The 14,400-nt window shown below is 39.5% G+C and overlaps 1 protein-coding gene across 9 annotated transcripts in view; it reads right to left on the bottom strand.

The window, feature by feature from the left end:
• The window catches only part of WDFY3 (WD repeat and FYVE domain containing 3), a 151,377-nt gene that overhangs the window by 16,668 nt on the left and 120,309 nt on the right, over positions 1-14,400 (bottom strand). For 7 of the 9 annotated variants that reach the window (XM_039698437.1, XM_039698439.1, XM_039698430.1 and 4 more), the window contains 17 exons: positions 13,664-13,824; positions 12,785-13,014; positions 11,834-11,943; positions 10,816-10,998; positions 9,770-9,927; positions 8,843-8,920; positions 7,881-8,108; positions 6,983-7,036; positions 4,997-5,165; positions 4,657-4,820; positions 3,709-3,857; positions 3,334-3,454; positions 2,883-2,968; positions 2,529-2,609; positions 2,067-2,121; positions 1,596-1,715; positions 800-917 (listed from right to left, as the gene is read on the bottom strand). In XM_039698437.1, the coding sequence (XP_039554371.1) occupies positions 800-917; positions 1,596-1,715; positions 2,067-2,121; positions 2,529-2,609; positions 2,883-2,968; positions 3,334-3,454; positions 3,709-3,857; positions 4,657-4,820; positions 4,997-5,165; positions 6,983-7,036; positions 7,881-8,108; positions 8,843-8,920; positions 9,770-9,927; positions 10,816-10,998; positions 11,834-11,943; positions 12,785-13,014; positions 13,664-13,824 (2,265 nt within the window). The remainder of the gene's footprint in view (positions 1-799; positions 918-1,595; positions 1,716-2,066; positions 2,122-2,528; positions 2,610-2,882; positions 2,969-3,333; positions 3,455-3,708; positions 3,858-4,656; positions 4,821-4,996; positions 5,166-6,982; positions 7,037-7,880; positions 8,109-8,842; positions 8,921-9,769; positions 9,928-10,815; positions 10,999-11,833; positions 11,944-12,784; positions 13,015-13,663; positions 13,825-14,400) is intronic. The other 2 variants (XM_039698433.1, XM_039698435.1) reach the window with 1 other exon arrangement.

The following is a 14,400-nucleotide window of genomic DNA, read 5'->3' as shown; positions in this document are numbered from 1 at the left end:
ATCTTGGGCAGAAATACTTATCAGAACTGTTGCCTACAGATTTTGTACAGCTTTTACTTTCTTAATTTCATGGCAAAATGTCTGCACAAGCACACTTAAAAATTTTTAAAAGAAAAAATAATTTTCTTTATTAAAAAATAAAGAAAAATTTGTTTCTAAAAATGAATGTCTTTGCCACTTACTGCTGTTTGACACAGAACATCACTGCCTCTATCTTCAATGAAAGCACACAAGAAAACTTGTCTTGCCAAACACAGAAGTTTTATTTTCAATATATAAGGAAGCTCTAAAATCATGACTTAGGTAACTTAATTGCATCTCATTCTGAGGCTTTTTTAGCCAAGAAGCTGCTGTTTCCTTAGCCAAAAAACCACACTTTAAGATTAGAAATGAAAAAGAATACTGCTAATGCAGAAGCATTTGCATTCTTTGTACTACTAATTTTCATGCAGCAGCAATCAAACTGTATTAGAGGACACAGCTGGTTGTGTGCTTCATGTGCCTGCCCATTCCACTCTTTATATAATACTAAAGTAATCTAAATGTGCAACTGTTCTGTTTTTGTTTTTACATCTAAACAAAGATGTCATTTAGATTTTAAACAAACAACACAGAAAGAAAGCCAATGTCCATTTGTTCTAATTTAGACTTGGTTGGGCAGTCACCAAAAAAACCATGGTAGAGTTCTGCACATCCATATCCAAATCTCTTCACCCACATTATAAAAAAATCCATGAATCCCTCCTATGACACAGGTGCATGTTCCTCTGCTCTCTCTGCAGGATGGATTATTACTCACCATTGGGATCTTCCCAGTCCTTGTATCGCTTCTTGTACTGGGCTAACCTGTCCTCAGTCTGAGCTCCCATGGGCTTGGCCAGGTTTCTGAATGTTTTGGGATTTGTAAGATCCAGTTCCTTTAAAAATCAATCAGACAATGATTTTATAAAACCAAACCACATCCTTTGAAAACTGCTGATTACCACAGTTAACACCACCTTCCTCCTAAGGCTGTTATCCCTGCTTTCTACACACACAGGGAGTGCAATGTTGGATATGCTTAAAACAGTCCTTCAGTCTGATCCAAGACAGCCAGCATGCTTTTCTGAAATCACATCTGGGCTCTGCACAACTTTTGCCCTGCTCCTTTTAACCTGTCTCCAGTTTCCCCTGATTTTTTCACTAATACTCAACAAGTCCCCTGACAATATTTTACGTAATGGTCTAGTTGGTGGCAATGGCTGTCCACAAAAACATTAATAGGATGTTTGAAAAGCACATTCTTTCACCGTGGGGCCAGATTTCATAGCCCCTACCACAGTCTTCTGGACAAGGATGCTTTCTCCGTGGGCTTAGCATACTTCAGGATACACAGTTTAAAGCTAATGCAGGCTTTTACAGGAACTGCTGCAAGGTAAAGGGGCAAATGTCTCTCTCTGGATCCCAGCCTCACCTGTGCACAGACCAACATCATCTGTAAAATCAGCCCAGCCAAGATTCTCTAATACCCTCCCTGATGAGAACTGGGAGAAACAAAATAGAAACCTTCAACTCATACAAGATTACGATCAAGGCTGACAAGATGTCTTATTTACCTCTGAGTCATAGTCTGCGAGGATCCAGGGGAAGACCGGGTACTGCATGAGGTCATTATAGGATCTGCCAGCCAGAGTGTTCAAGTGCATCAGGTACTGGAAGTTACTGATTTCTCCTCTCTTAAGGAAGACAGATAACAGCACAGTGAAGTTTTCACTTTACAACAATCAAATGCCAACTTGCCAGACTGTCAATGTGCAGCCCTCCCCAAACATAAAATCTTACTTCAGTATTGAATGCTCACTCAACCTTTACTACAGCCCTCCCCATGCAATTCAACAGTAGAACCACTTCCTATTTGATGGTGATACCATGAAATACTAAAAATTAAATGCTGAGATACACTTTCTACAACAGCACGTTCCACCTGTTAGAACTAAGAGCGTGCAACTTATGTGTATTAATTATTTATGGATCACTACAAAATGCGGAATTTAATACAAAAAATACCTCAGAATTTTCATACTTACTTCCCATCTTTGAGTAACAGATTTTTCTCCCACTAAAGTGCTAAGCAAGCCAGACCTAGTGGGAAGAAGAAAGTGAATTTCTTGACTTTGCAGCAAGAACTGGGTTACATCTTCACAAGACAACCCAAAACTTCAAGATTAAAAATTGTAAATTGCAACCATTAGAAGAACATGTCTCTTTTCCTTTTTGCTTTTGCAGTACCTTTTTTTAGAATTCTAAACACACACTGTAAAAATTATGCATGTTAATTATGCAATTCAGTGCAAGTGGTGGCTGATGAGTAAAATATTTTTAACAACTTGGATAAATCTGATGGCTTCAGCACTCCAATACCTTTCAGAATGTATCAGTATACTGATAACATTAATTCTGATATTCTCCAGATAATCACGATAGCAATGCAAACATAATTTATTGGAAACTGATGAGCCCCAGAGGTTGTGAGCAACAGAACCACCTACCCTTGTTCTACGCTGGTGTTTGGTCTTTGTCCAGACACCGACTCAGAGCTGTCAGTCAGAGAGGGCACCACAGCCAAAAACCTGCAGCAGAGTTAAAAGATTATGATTAGTGTTTCTGCCCTCGGGATGTCATCTCCTGAACAGCAGCATCCATTTAGTACAGTTACACACTTCCTTTTCAGCAGCTCCACAACATCTCCAACAAAATCGCAGGAGCTTCTTCTCTCTGAAGGCGTGTAGTGCCTTCTAGTGGCTCTTTCCTGCAGCAGTAAGGTGCTAGCAGGCACCAAAAAAGCCTTCACATAGGTATTGGAAAACATTCATGTTAAATACTCTAATTTATTTTAACATTACCTTTGATAAACTTTGTTTCTAACCCCTTTCTGGAAAGCTAGAAGATAGTTCCGTCCATCTCCTGAGAAAACTTCAATTGCAATTGGCTGAAAACAAAGAGGACAAACCCATGTCAACAATAACTTATTTTCTTGTCACCTCTGAAGGCCAGGCACAGACCAGTTTAGTCATGCTACATGTGGCACTAAATTATACGGTGAAGCAGACTTGGAAGCTCAGTGCAACCACATGTTTTATTTTGGGACCACTGACATTGACTAACATGCCCAATAAACTAGATCTGGGTAAGTTCCAACAAGGATGCCCAACCTAAATGCTTCAGTTTCAACACAGTCAATAGCTTTTCTTTCCAAAAATTCTTCAGTTATGTATTGATTTGCATTTCTAAAAATTACACCATCACAACACTCCAAATATACCTCCCCCTATCCAAATATGGTGTCCAAGTTACCTGCAAAAGGTATCTCCTTTTGTGCACCTCCTTGATATCTTCATATGCAAAAATGCTGCAAGTTCTTTTGAGTTGACTTGGACCTTGCCTTGCTCCCCTAGGTATGATTGGCTCATGCATCCTGTAAAGGAACATAAACAGGCACGAGAGAAGTGATTAAAAAGAAATTTTCTTCTTGGAAAAGAATTATCCAATTAATTTCATATGAGAGTCCAGTTACAGAAACAGCTGTACAATACATCATACTACAAATTGCTTAGCACCTGAGGTCTTCCTGCATTGTACATTATCTTAGAACTGACTCCTCAAAAACCTCATTGAATACTTCTTGTTCAGCCTTTAAGGATCAAGGAAACTCCCTACGAATGTACTCACTTTGGAGGCAGTGTCTCAATGTCCCGGATCTCCCTGGTGGCTGTCATGGTAAACCCATCAATGACATAGAAGTGCTCTTTCCCAAAAAGCAGCAGCCCCTCGCTGGTGTCCAGACCCTGCACCCGAGCACAGCGGTACATGTGCTGGATCTAGGAGGAAAAGCAGAGGCTTAGGGAAAGCAAGTTAAGGAGCACAGGCTCAGACCACTGCTCTGGTACACAAGTCCCAGACACTGCTGTATCACTTGCACATACAGCAAAAATCCTGTCAGTCTCTCTCCCCTTTAATCAGGTCTAATGCCAGTGACTAGTAACTGGGGAGGAGGTTGGAAAAAGTCTCATTGGTATGATATAAATGTGGGGAGGAGGTTGGATGAAGTCTCATTGGTATGATATAAATGTATCTCTTTACCAGTTTTATCCACTTGCACGACACTGCCTGAACGTATTTTAAAACCTGCAGCCTACTCAGCCATGATCACAATGCTATTTAATGGTATGCTTCAGGTGGACAAAGTCTGAAAAACTAAATATACAGCATGGTAAATCACCACTGATCTTGAGGATAAAATACTACTTATCAAGGCTTCCCATTCTAATGAAGGCAACAGTTAATTAGGAACAGTGTGCCAAATTCAGTGCTTATATTTTCAATGTTTATTTTCTATCCTGATCATTAAGTTGGCAGGACAATAAACCAAGCATGGGATAGCTCACAGGCTTCATTTCAGGACAGGTGATTTTTCCCTTCCAGGCAGAAGGGAAAAAAACAAAAAAAGAAAATGTTTCCAGTACAGCATTTTAGGGTCAGGCACACAAAGTACACATTCTAAGGAAGAAGCTGATGAAATATACAGGCCAAGGGGATATATAGGGTATTTATTCATGTTTGGGACACATAATGAAGAAATTCCAATACATTAAGTTCTTAGTGTGTTTGAAACAGTACCTTCTCTCCCTCTTCAAGAAGTCGAAGCAAAGTTGTATTGTCAGTCTTCTCCTCTTCATCAATTGAACTCCCCTCAACAATTTGATCCTGTGACTGGTCCTGGCTCTCATCATCTCCTCCATCAGGAGCAGAGCGAGATCGTTTCAGGGGAGGCTTCACCAGGCCTGGAAAAGAACAGAGACAGATAAATGTCACAAAGAGACACAAAAAATTAACTTCACAAAACCTACAATCCTTCAAATTACTGACCCAATGCTAAGAGAGAAAAACAAGAGTCCTGCAGGACTTACGCTTGTCTTAAAGCAAATGCATGAGAGGATGACAAACCAAACCATCTAACCTTTGACTCTTGCAATAGTGTCCTCCCCGTGCTCTGGCTCCTGCTGAGCTGTTTCACCGACTGTGTTCTCCTCTATGGCGTCCTGGAAGACCGCGGCGTTCCCGGAGGCCAGGCGCATGTAGTACTCCTTGCTGTCATAGCTGATGGCTCTCCGGTAGCGAGCAGGTTTCTTGGGAACAATGGAAGAAATCCCTTGGTCAGCCAACTCCTCGCTCAGTCCCTCAGTGAAGGTCTTTCAGGAACAGGGTGTGCAGCACAGTGCATGCCCACTGAGTGTTTTGTGCGTGCTCATGTACCAACACAGACAGGAACAGAGACTCTTCAGGAGATCTGATCTGTTGGCTAATCTGCAAGGAGCTATAGAGCCAACTCAAGCAAACATGGGGTTGCAGAAAAGCCTGCAGATGAAACTAGAACATGAGGAGTAGGTATAGCCAGTATGTTTTGAACTGTCATAAAAGGCTGGGATTCTTGTGCTTAACACTGAATGCTCAGAAGGCCATTTTATCATCTTTTTACTCCCTACCAACACAAGCAGTTTATTTGTTAGCCAGCTGACTTCTTTGTCAGGCAGTAATTTGAATAAAAAATTGCCTTAAGAAGACACAACAATGTGGAAGCTGGTATAAACTAAAAGCACCCAGGGATTGGCTTTAAGTCTCAAAAATTCTTCATTAATTTAGTTGCTTCTTTTTTTAGTAAAGTTTCTGATGGCTTATGGGCAGTAGACTGGCATGAGAATATGCATGTATCTGAAGTAAACATTTGAGCACTGTTTGTACCTTTGTGTGGTGTTTTTGGTCTTTTGTTTTTATGGAGGGTTTTTTGCTTTGTTGAGCATTTGTTGTTTTGGCTTGGGTTTTTTTTCTGTGTGTGATGTTTCCCTCCTCTTTGTCCCAGTGCCCATCACAGGATAATTCTTATGTTCCTCACTTAATTAAGGAAGCAATATTCAGAATAGAAATCAAACTAGCATTATTACAAGTTGATGCTCGGGATGATAAAGATACTAAGATCAGCAACACAGAAATGTATTATTCAGGTCAAATTGACTGCTCCCAAAAATCAAAAATTTAAGACACTGTAATTTAATTTGCTCAGTTATGTTTAACCAAGTCTTCACTCCTTATCAGCATGAAACTACCACTTCAATAATGCTTAAAACATTTGTGGAAACAACTTGTGTATAACTACAAAGAGAAATCCTTTATAGCACTGGTAAAGTGAAGGAACAAAGGAAAACAGTAACAATTTATATTAGATATCCTGTATAATAGAATTACTTGCATTTATATAAATTAGATAATTGTAGAAGGTAATTCAAAATGAGTGAATGCACATTACACACTGTACTTAGTGATGGGCAAGACCACGACTCGAATTAACAGAGAAAGGCATAATACTGAAATGCTTGCAGAGAAGCCACTTTCAAGCATGTCTGTTCTTTTCAAGAGGAGATTCATATTTTTTTAAGCAAATGTGTGCATTTTATTAATAGCAAAATGGAGAAGAGTAAGCTAAGAGAAAATTAATATGGGCTTCAACAAAAGTCGGCCTTTTAAAGCCCATCATGGACAAAAAGGAGAAAAAATGCTCCCGAGATCCTCTCTTAGAAGGAAACACTTTCCCAGTAAGTGCTTCCAAGCGATGTGTTGCCCATTACTAAATGTGTTCCACTGACCAACAGTTTCAGGTCCCAAAGCCACAACACTCCACACAGTGAGAACAGTGGTAGCACAGCCCAACACAGCCCTGTTAGTGTGCAGCAAAGAAGGGAAGGTCTACAGAAAGTTTTATTAGGTGAAGGTTGAGGACAGCACAGTAACATCTTCTAATGTGATTACTGAAAAAAACCCTTAGGTCTGGAATTGTTTACTGAAAGAGCAAGTTGAAAGCCAAACGTAGAAGCCTTGTTAAGACTGCCTAACATGCAGGAGAAGTTGTATTTATTTTACATTCTTTCGGTCAGTGTACTTGTTTCTTTACCTTTTGAGGAATGGTATCATCAGATGTCTCAGGAAGTCTGTTTGAGAAGTCAGACTGGAAACAGGGCATCAATTACATAAGCATCAATTACATCAGAGAAAGAACACTTTTGAGAAGAATGTATGATGGCATGTTCTCTACTTCATGTGAATTAGACTGTCACTACAGCTACTGTGTGTCAGATCACAAGCAGGCAAAAATATCTAGTAGTTTAAAATTGACTGACTTCAATGTTTTCTCTGCTTTTTTAAAGTACTCTGACACTCAGACAATTTGAGGGAAAAAAATCCTGCATGCATACACACATGCTTAAAAAGACATAATAAAGACTGCTTCCTTTCTTATAAGCAGCGTTTCAAAATTAACAGGAACTAACTGCAAAGCTTTCGAAGGCCACAAATATTTCTGCTCCAGAGCCCACCTTCATCTTCACGGATTCATGAAGGTACATTTCACAAGTGCACCCAAACCAAGGCCCTTTTGTCCTTTTTTTTTTGTTTTGTTTTTCCCAGATCACTGTTTTTTTCCACATTATCTAGATTAAGGACAAGAACCCAGACTGAACCTCACACAGTAATGGAACTTTCAGTCTCTGGAGGCTTGTGAAGATGCCAGCACTGTTTGTTGGCAGGATCACTCAGCACACCTCACATTATATTGCAATATATCCAAATTTGCTTGGTTTTGAGCCAAGTGACTCAGTCCCTTCCCTAAATATATCATGAGGAACAACAGGACTTTACCAACCATTTAGGACAGACACAAGAATATCAGGTCATATCAAGAGAGTAAAATATCTTAAAAAAAAAAACAACAAAAAAAAATAAAAAGAAAAAATAAAAAAGCATTTTGCAACAGGGGGTGTGTAATCACCCACCCTAAACTCCAGAATACTTACCAGCAAGTTTGTTTCCTGCTCAGCCTCGGGCATGTAGGGATACTGAGTATAAAACATGTCATTGCGCACCATCTTTTTCCTCATCCTGCAGGGACCCTCAGTCATCTCCAGCATCCACTTGTCCAGGTGGGAGCCGATGGGGGGCCCCCAGAGCCCTCGCTCGCGCAGTAACTCGTACTCGATTTGGGACCACTCCTCCGTCACGTATTTCAGCGCGTTCTGCTGACGCTGAACACAAGGCATTTGTAAATGCATGGAATTTGAAAAATGATCTTAAGAATGGGACCAGACAGGAGGACTTCCTGGCCTTATTTGCACAGGAGAGAGAAGTTCAATGAAGCAAAGTTAGGTGGCTGGTTTTTTTTTTAACAAATTGCTTTAAATGACATGTTTCTCTCAGAAGTTATTTCTTAAGATTTATAGCATGTAGCTCAGCAACCAGTCTGAATGAAATGTCTTTGGGAATGTTTGGCAGACACCACAGGGCGGAACAATTTCATTCTGGAAGGCACAGACCAGCCACTTTCTATTATTGCAAGATACCATAAAATTTTCTTTGTGTTATTATGAAAGTATCATTTAGACAATGCTTCTCCACATTTCCTCTTAGTTTTTCTACAATGTTTTAGAAACACAGTGTATTTCCAATCACTCTCTTTTTGTTCCCTGTTTTGGTTTTTTTTACACTTACAAGGAATTTAAGCTTCTTAAAAAAATTCACACTTAACATGTGATATTGCTACAAGAGTTTTCATTTACAACCAGATCAAAATAAGTGTTGCCATTTGTTTATTTGATTGTACCTAAAAACCCTGCAAAAATAACAACTGTATGTAAATACCCTAGCATTTCACCTATGAGAGCCCAGTATTTCACAAGCCTCATAGTGAGAAATGGCATTGGTATAACCTAACAGGCCTAAGTATCAGTGTCAGATAATTAGCACTGCAAGCCATCCATACCTCCTGGTATTCTTTATACTGCATATCAACCAGGTCCCGAACCACGGCAATGTGAGTAAACATCCACTGGGAAATTTCCTAAGACAAAAACAAGGTGACAAACAGAATAAGACTTTATAAACAAGAGTTTGTTTGAATGAAAAGCCTAGGAATACACCACGTTGCTAAACTTGCTCACAAAGAATAGTTCCTTAAAATAAACATTCAGAACATTCCCAAACAGCTGAAGGTTGACACTGAGAAACACTGCTTTTCCCTTCTTCCTTTTAAGTAATACTTTGTGGATGGTGCCTACTTTGCTGGAAGTCCTCAAGACACCCACCCCTCCTCACTTTGCCCCATGGTATCTCTGTTTTCACTTACTGCTTCCTCTCCTGATACAACCAGGAACAGCTCCTGTCAGCTCTGTTTGTTAAGTTCTTCCCTTTCCCCTTCTTATATACCTGCTCACCAGGAAAAGGACTGAGACCACTGAGAATTCATTAATTTCTCAATTCCACTGAATAATTTTTCAGCTCAGAAGCAGAACTAGCAACATATTTTTCCACAAAACTTTCAAACCCCTCTTTCCATCTTGAGGGCAGAATGGAAAAAAACCCCAACATCTGTATCACAGCTTCCATTTTGGTGTAGTATTGCAAACTGAGCTTAAGACCCAGACTACCACAGTCATGAACCAGAAGCAGCTGGGCAGTCTCACTGACAATGAAGGACTGACTCTTTGCTTAATGTTACAGATATGCAGATGGACCTACTAAATTAGACACACAGAAGCAAGATGCCCAGTCTGAATAGTCAAAAAAGGGAAAGAAAACCAAGCACAAGATAATACTTCACACTGTTTAAGTACTATTGGGATATTTACCATAAATCCTGAACATACATTGCTGGATTTTAGTCTGCATGTTATTTCTTGACAGAAAATACCTGTGTAGAGAGGTTGTGTTTACTCAGCCCACTCTCCTTGCGGTTTCTCCTGGAACCAGTTAGTTTAGAGAGGCCAAATCCACTGCTGACTCTTGAAAGTTTGGACTGTGTGGTTGGAACTAAAGCCTCTCCTCTACTGATGCATTTTTTCTCATGAGCTGAAAAACAAAGTGTTGGGAGCACTTTTTAGAAGTCTTTTTTCCCCCCTCCACCCAGTATACTTGTTTTTTTAGATTGAATGACCTTTTCTGTTGCTTCAAAAAGGGTGTACCTGTACTCAAACACTTTCTGCAAATATACTGGCCATCAGGGAGATATTGGAAACCTGAGCAAACATCAGCCAGAAACACACAGAAACCCAGAGACTGCAAAACCAGGTATTCCAGGTTTACAAATACGTTTTCTGTACATCCAGGTTAACCTCAGTTACTTTAGAACTGTGAAATCATCAAATGAGTCACATCTATGGAATTGCAATTTCTGCTGTCTAAACTCATGCTAATTCAGTCAAGCATCAGTTGATCTTTATTACACGGATGCAGAGCTAATTTGTCTGTAACTTGTTGTCCACCAGGATTCCCAGGTCCTTTTCCTGCAGAACTGCTTCCTATGCTGAACATATTTCCTAGCCAAGAATTAGTCATAGCATCACTGCTGCTAGAGAAGGACTGCTCAGCCACCCATCTCCCATCTCATCACCAGACCAAGAGTTTGCAGGCTGCACCCACACATGCTCAAGAGGATCTCCCTCCCTGCCTGGCACATCTAATCCTGGGAATGGTAATAGAGGTCACCACAACCCAAGGCTTCATGGGGAGGAGCTCAATGCCTCTACCATTTTAATCCACACTATGCTATTTGCTGACTCACAGAGGGCCCTGTGCACTGGAGTGTAAGAATATCCTGTTTATAGTCCAATTTCTGAAGGATTCATGTTACACAGTGCCAGTTGATAGAGTATTTACAGCTACAGAAAAAGTTAAGCCTATATTAAAACATCCAGTACTTACAGTTCATTCTGAGGAAATCCACCCTTCAGGACTTACCCAAATGATTCTGCCAACACTTTAAACTTGCTTCCTCAATGAAAGGTCTGGCAACAGTTATATCCACTTGGCCACGATCATTGACAGGTAGTGTCACTTTGAAAACTTCTTCCAAAACCTGTTTTTTACTGTGGATCAGCTCTGTCCACACTCTGTTTATGGCTTTTAAAAGAAGCTGGCGACCTGCATAGGTACAAGATCACAAACAGCAAGCTCTCTACAGTGCTTGTAGAATTGGTATTTTTACAGTAGTGAAATGAATAATTTCTGTGATTACACTGTAGTTTCTCCCCCCTTGCATGATGTGTGAAATGCCTTTGGCCAGAGCACTTCTTTTTGCCATTATGTATGCTATCAGAAAGTCTAACAATTAATTTTGGCAGGTTTTTCTCTGTGAATTTGAAACACTGGCTCTGATTAGTTGTGACTCATCTCCCACACCCATCTATTAACAAAATGAGATTGAAAAAACCTTATAGGAGTCTGTGTCTATAAATATATATAATTCTATACATACATTATGCTTCAGCATTTTTACATATAATGTGTGCCTAAGTACCTGCATCAATATTAAATACATACATTTAAGAATCACTGAATACTTTTCTCCATAGCTAGTTCATAAATTTCCTTTGAGTGAAAGACTGTAAGTATGCCACAAAATAGAAACTGTATAGTTTATACCATATATTTCTTATCTTAAAATGAGCCAATTCTATTGCATTTAAAACTGTATTTCTAATTCTGGAGCATGTCCAGAAAACAATGAAGAGCTCTCACTATTTCAACAAAACATTAATTTATCCTCAATGTGTCTATCTTGGTATTTCCAAGAGTCTTTTAATCTATTTTTTATGTAATTTTATACACATACACAGCCCTGACACCCCTCCAGAGAGTAACTGGGTAACACACACATACCACAAGACCCTGCCCTGAGTCACTGGGGTAAAAGATTAGTGATGACAATACAGAAGTGGCATTATGAGCATCTGTGGCTTTGTCATTCTCAGATTACCTTCACTGACATCTTGATTGTAGACTCCATCTGGCTCTATATCAGAGGGGATCATAATGTGCCAAGTTGTCATCCTGGCTTCTGCTTCCAATCCAAACCCATCAACATTACTATAAACACACAATGGATTAACAACCATCAGAACAAAAAGACACAAAACCCCAAGCCAAGATAAAGCATTTGATTTTGTATCAGATTCACAAAGATTAATACACACTACTACAGCAAAGCATCTTAACTTCTGTCCATTTGAGTTCTGACAATTTGTGGTCACAAGCTGAACTGAAGGTTTATGAAGAGATGATGTGCCACAGATACTGGTGTCACTAGCAGAAGATGGTGATATTTGAAGACAAGGCCAGAAAAAGAGAACACTGAGGTTTGATGACTGTTACTAAGTATCTTTGGATGAAAGACAAGTTGTGGATCTTCTTGGAAAGAACAAATGAAAACGCCAGGCTGGCATTTGCAGCAATGCAGGAAAGTAGGTGTCTACATCATTTTTACAGACACCTGATTTAATGCATGACTGGCCTTACTCAATGCTATACAGAAGAAATACCAAGATATTGAACTTGTATGAAATGATTCAACAGACAGTAAATCCAGTGACAGGACCCTCTGACTATTAATTACCTAGCACCAGTGTTTCCTTCTATCTTTAAAACATTTAGATTTTTAAAAGGTTAACAACAAAATAGTTGGATAAACACGTTTGTCAGTATTTAAAATTCCTCTGCAAAAGGAGGTAAAAATGTTCTCCATTTCCAGGATCTTCAAGCCTAATTTTGTCTCAAAATGAATTTCTTAAGCTTGCTTGCAACCCACTGGCTGGAAAATTATAAACAGCCCTCCAAAATTTGCTGACTTATTTGCAAGGTGAGTAAAAAAGGGTCATTTTAGTACTTCCCTGCCCTGGCTGTGGAATGTATTTCTGCCTGAGGTATTTACCTTCCCACATGCAGATTAATCAAGCAGTGAGCTAGGCAGCTGATGAACTCCTGATCGTGATTTCCAGGTCCCAAAATTAAGTTCCTGTTCACAGTAAGAACCCTTAGGGAATCAAGGAGAGCCACTTGCTGAGGGACAGTTTTGTGTGCTCTTGAGAACTGATACAGGATGGTTCTGTTCAGGCAGTGATAAATGGCATCCAGCGAGAGTCCCTGAGATCTTCTTTTTGACTGATGGGAAGTAAAAAAAAACATGATCAAAAGTAGCACCAACTCATTTTACTGGCACACAATCTTCCCTTGAACTGACCCAAGCTCATTTTCCAGAATTAGCACCTTACTGTGTCAATTCCATCAATTTCAAGGCTAAAATGACATTAATGATTAAGCGCTCAATCTTCCCTTGAACTGACCCAAGCTCATTTTCCAGAATTAGCACCTCACTGTGTCAATTCCATCAATTTCAAGGACTAAAAAGACATTAATGATTGAATTTTAACATCTATAAAGATGCTGCTGATTTCTAACAGTAAGTCTTCTAACAATTTCCAATAAAAGCGTGTGAGGAAGTTTCCCAAAAATGTCAAGGTAAATTCAGGAACTTCTCAAAATTCATGTGAGGCAAATTTAATTGTTATTTTGGGGTATTTCTAAAAAATAATGTGATCTGAGAGCAGTTCTGACACAATTGCTCTTCACAGAAAGATGTGCAAAGAAAGCTCTGTAAAGAGAGAGCGAGCCTGAGAAAGAAAAGCATATTTCTGTGCTGACCCAAACATATATCACTAACAGCTGGTTTAGTGACATCACTCCATGCATTTCCACATAATCTGCAAAAATGGTTTTTCAGCCAGGGTAATACAACAAACAGCCCTGTTACCTGTGCAATGAGCTGGATTATGAAGTCCACAAGAAGCTTGGATTCTTTGTTGAACATGCCCTGCCAAAGCTTATCTACCACACGCTGTGTAAAATAAAACACATTGTTCACCAGCACTTGGTAGCTTCCTCCACTTGTTATAGGCAGAGATGCATCTTCACCTAGGTAATAAAAAACCCCAATGTTTTCTACATTTATCCAATAGTCCTATCTGCATAGATACATTTACATTAGTTCATGCTTTCTAGACTTCCATAAAAGAGAAAGAAATTCAGTCAATGAAAGCCAAAACCTCATGGCTTCCCTACAATAGGTCTTTCTCTTTGATGTAAGCAATCATGGCTCTGGACTTTTATCGTAAAAAAAATTATTCTGGATTTTTAAAACACGATTCTGGATTAATTTTATTAATGCACTGCACCCACAGAAAGACTGTGGGTCTTATTAAATTAAATTTATTAAATTTCTGCCCTGGCAAGAAATGGGGAGCCTTACAAGGAAGTTTGAACAGAAATGCATACAGTCTCTCATGACACCTGGGATGGAGTTAGAGCAGCCCAAGAGCTCCTGAGAAGTCTAGCAAGCCACCATGAAATGTAACTGGGCCCTCTATGCCATGTAGTTTTTGTGAATAACCTATTTTACAGCTTTGGCACAGTCAAGGTAGGGAGGGAACATGCAAGCATGTCAACACCATTTACACATCAAATGGGAAAAAAATTAAGATGATCAAATTG

The sequence above is a fragment of the Passer montanus genome, unplaced genomic scaffold (assembly GCF_014805655.1).
Source record: "Passer montanus isolate IOZ18808 unplaced genomic scaffold, ASM1480565v1 scaffold125, whole genome shotgun sequence".
In the NCBI taxonomy this organism is placed as follows: domain Eukaryota; kingdom Metazoa; phylum Chordata; class Aves; order Passeriformes; family Passeridae; genus Passer; species Passer montanus.
The sequence above is the reverse complement of the archived record's forward strand: the minus strand, read 5'-3'. Positions and strand labels throughout refer to the sequence as shown.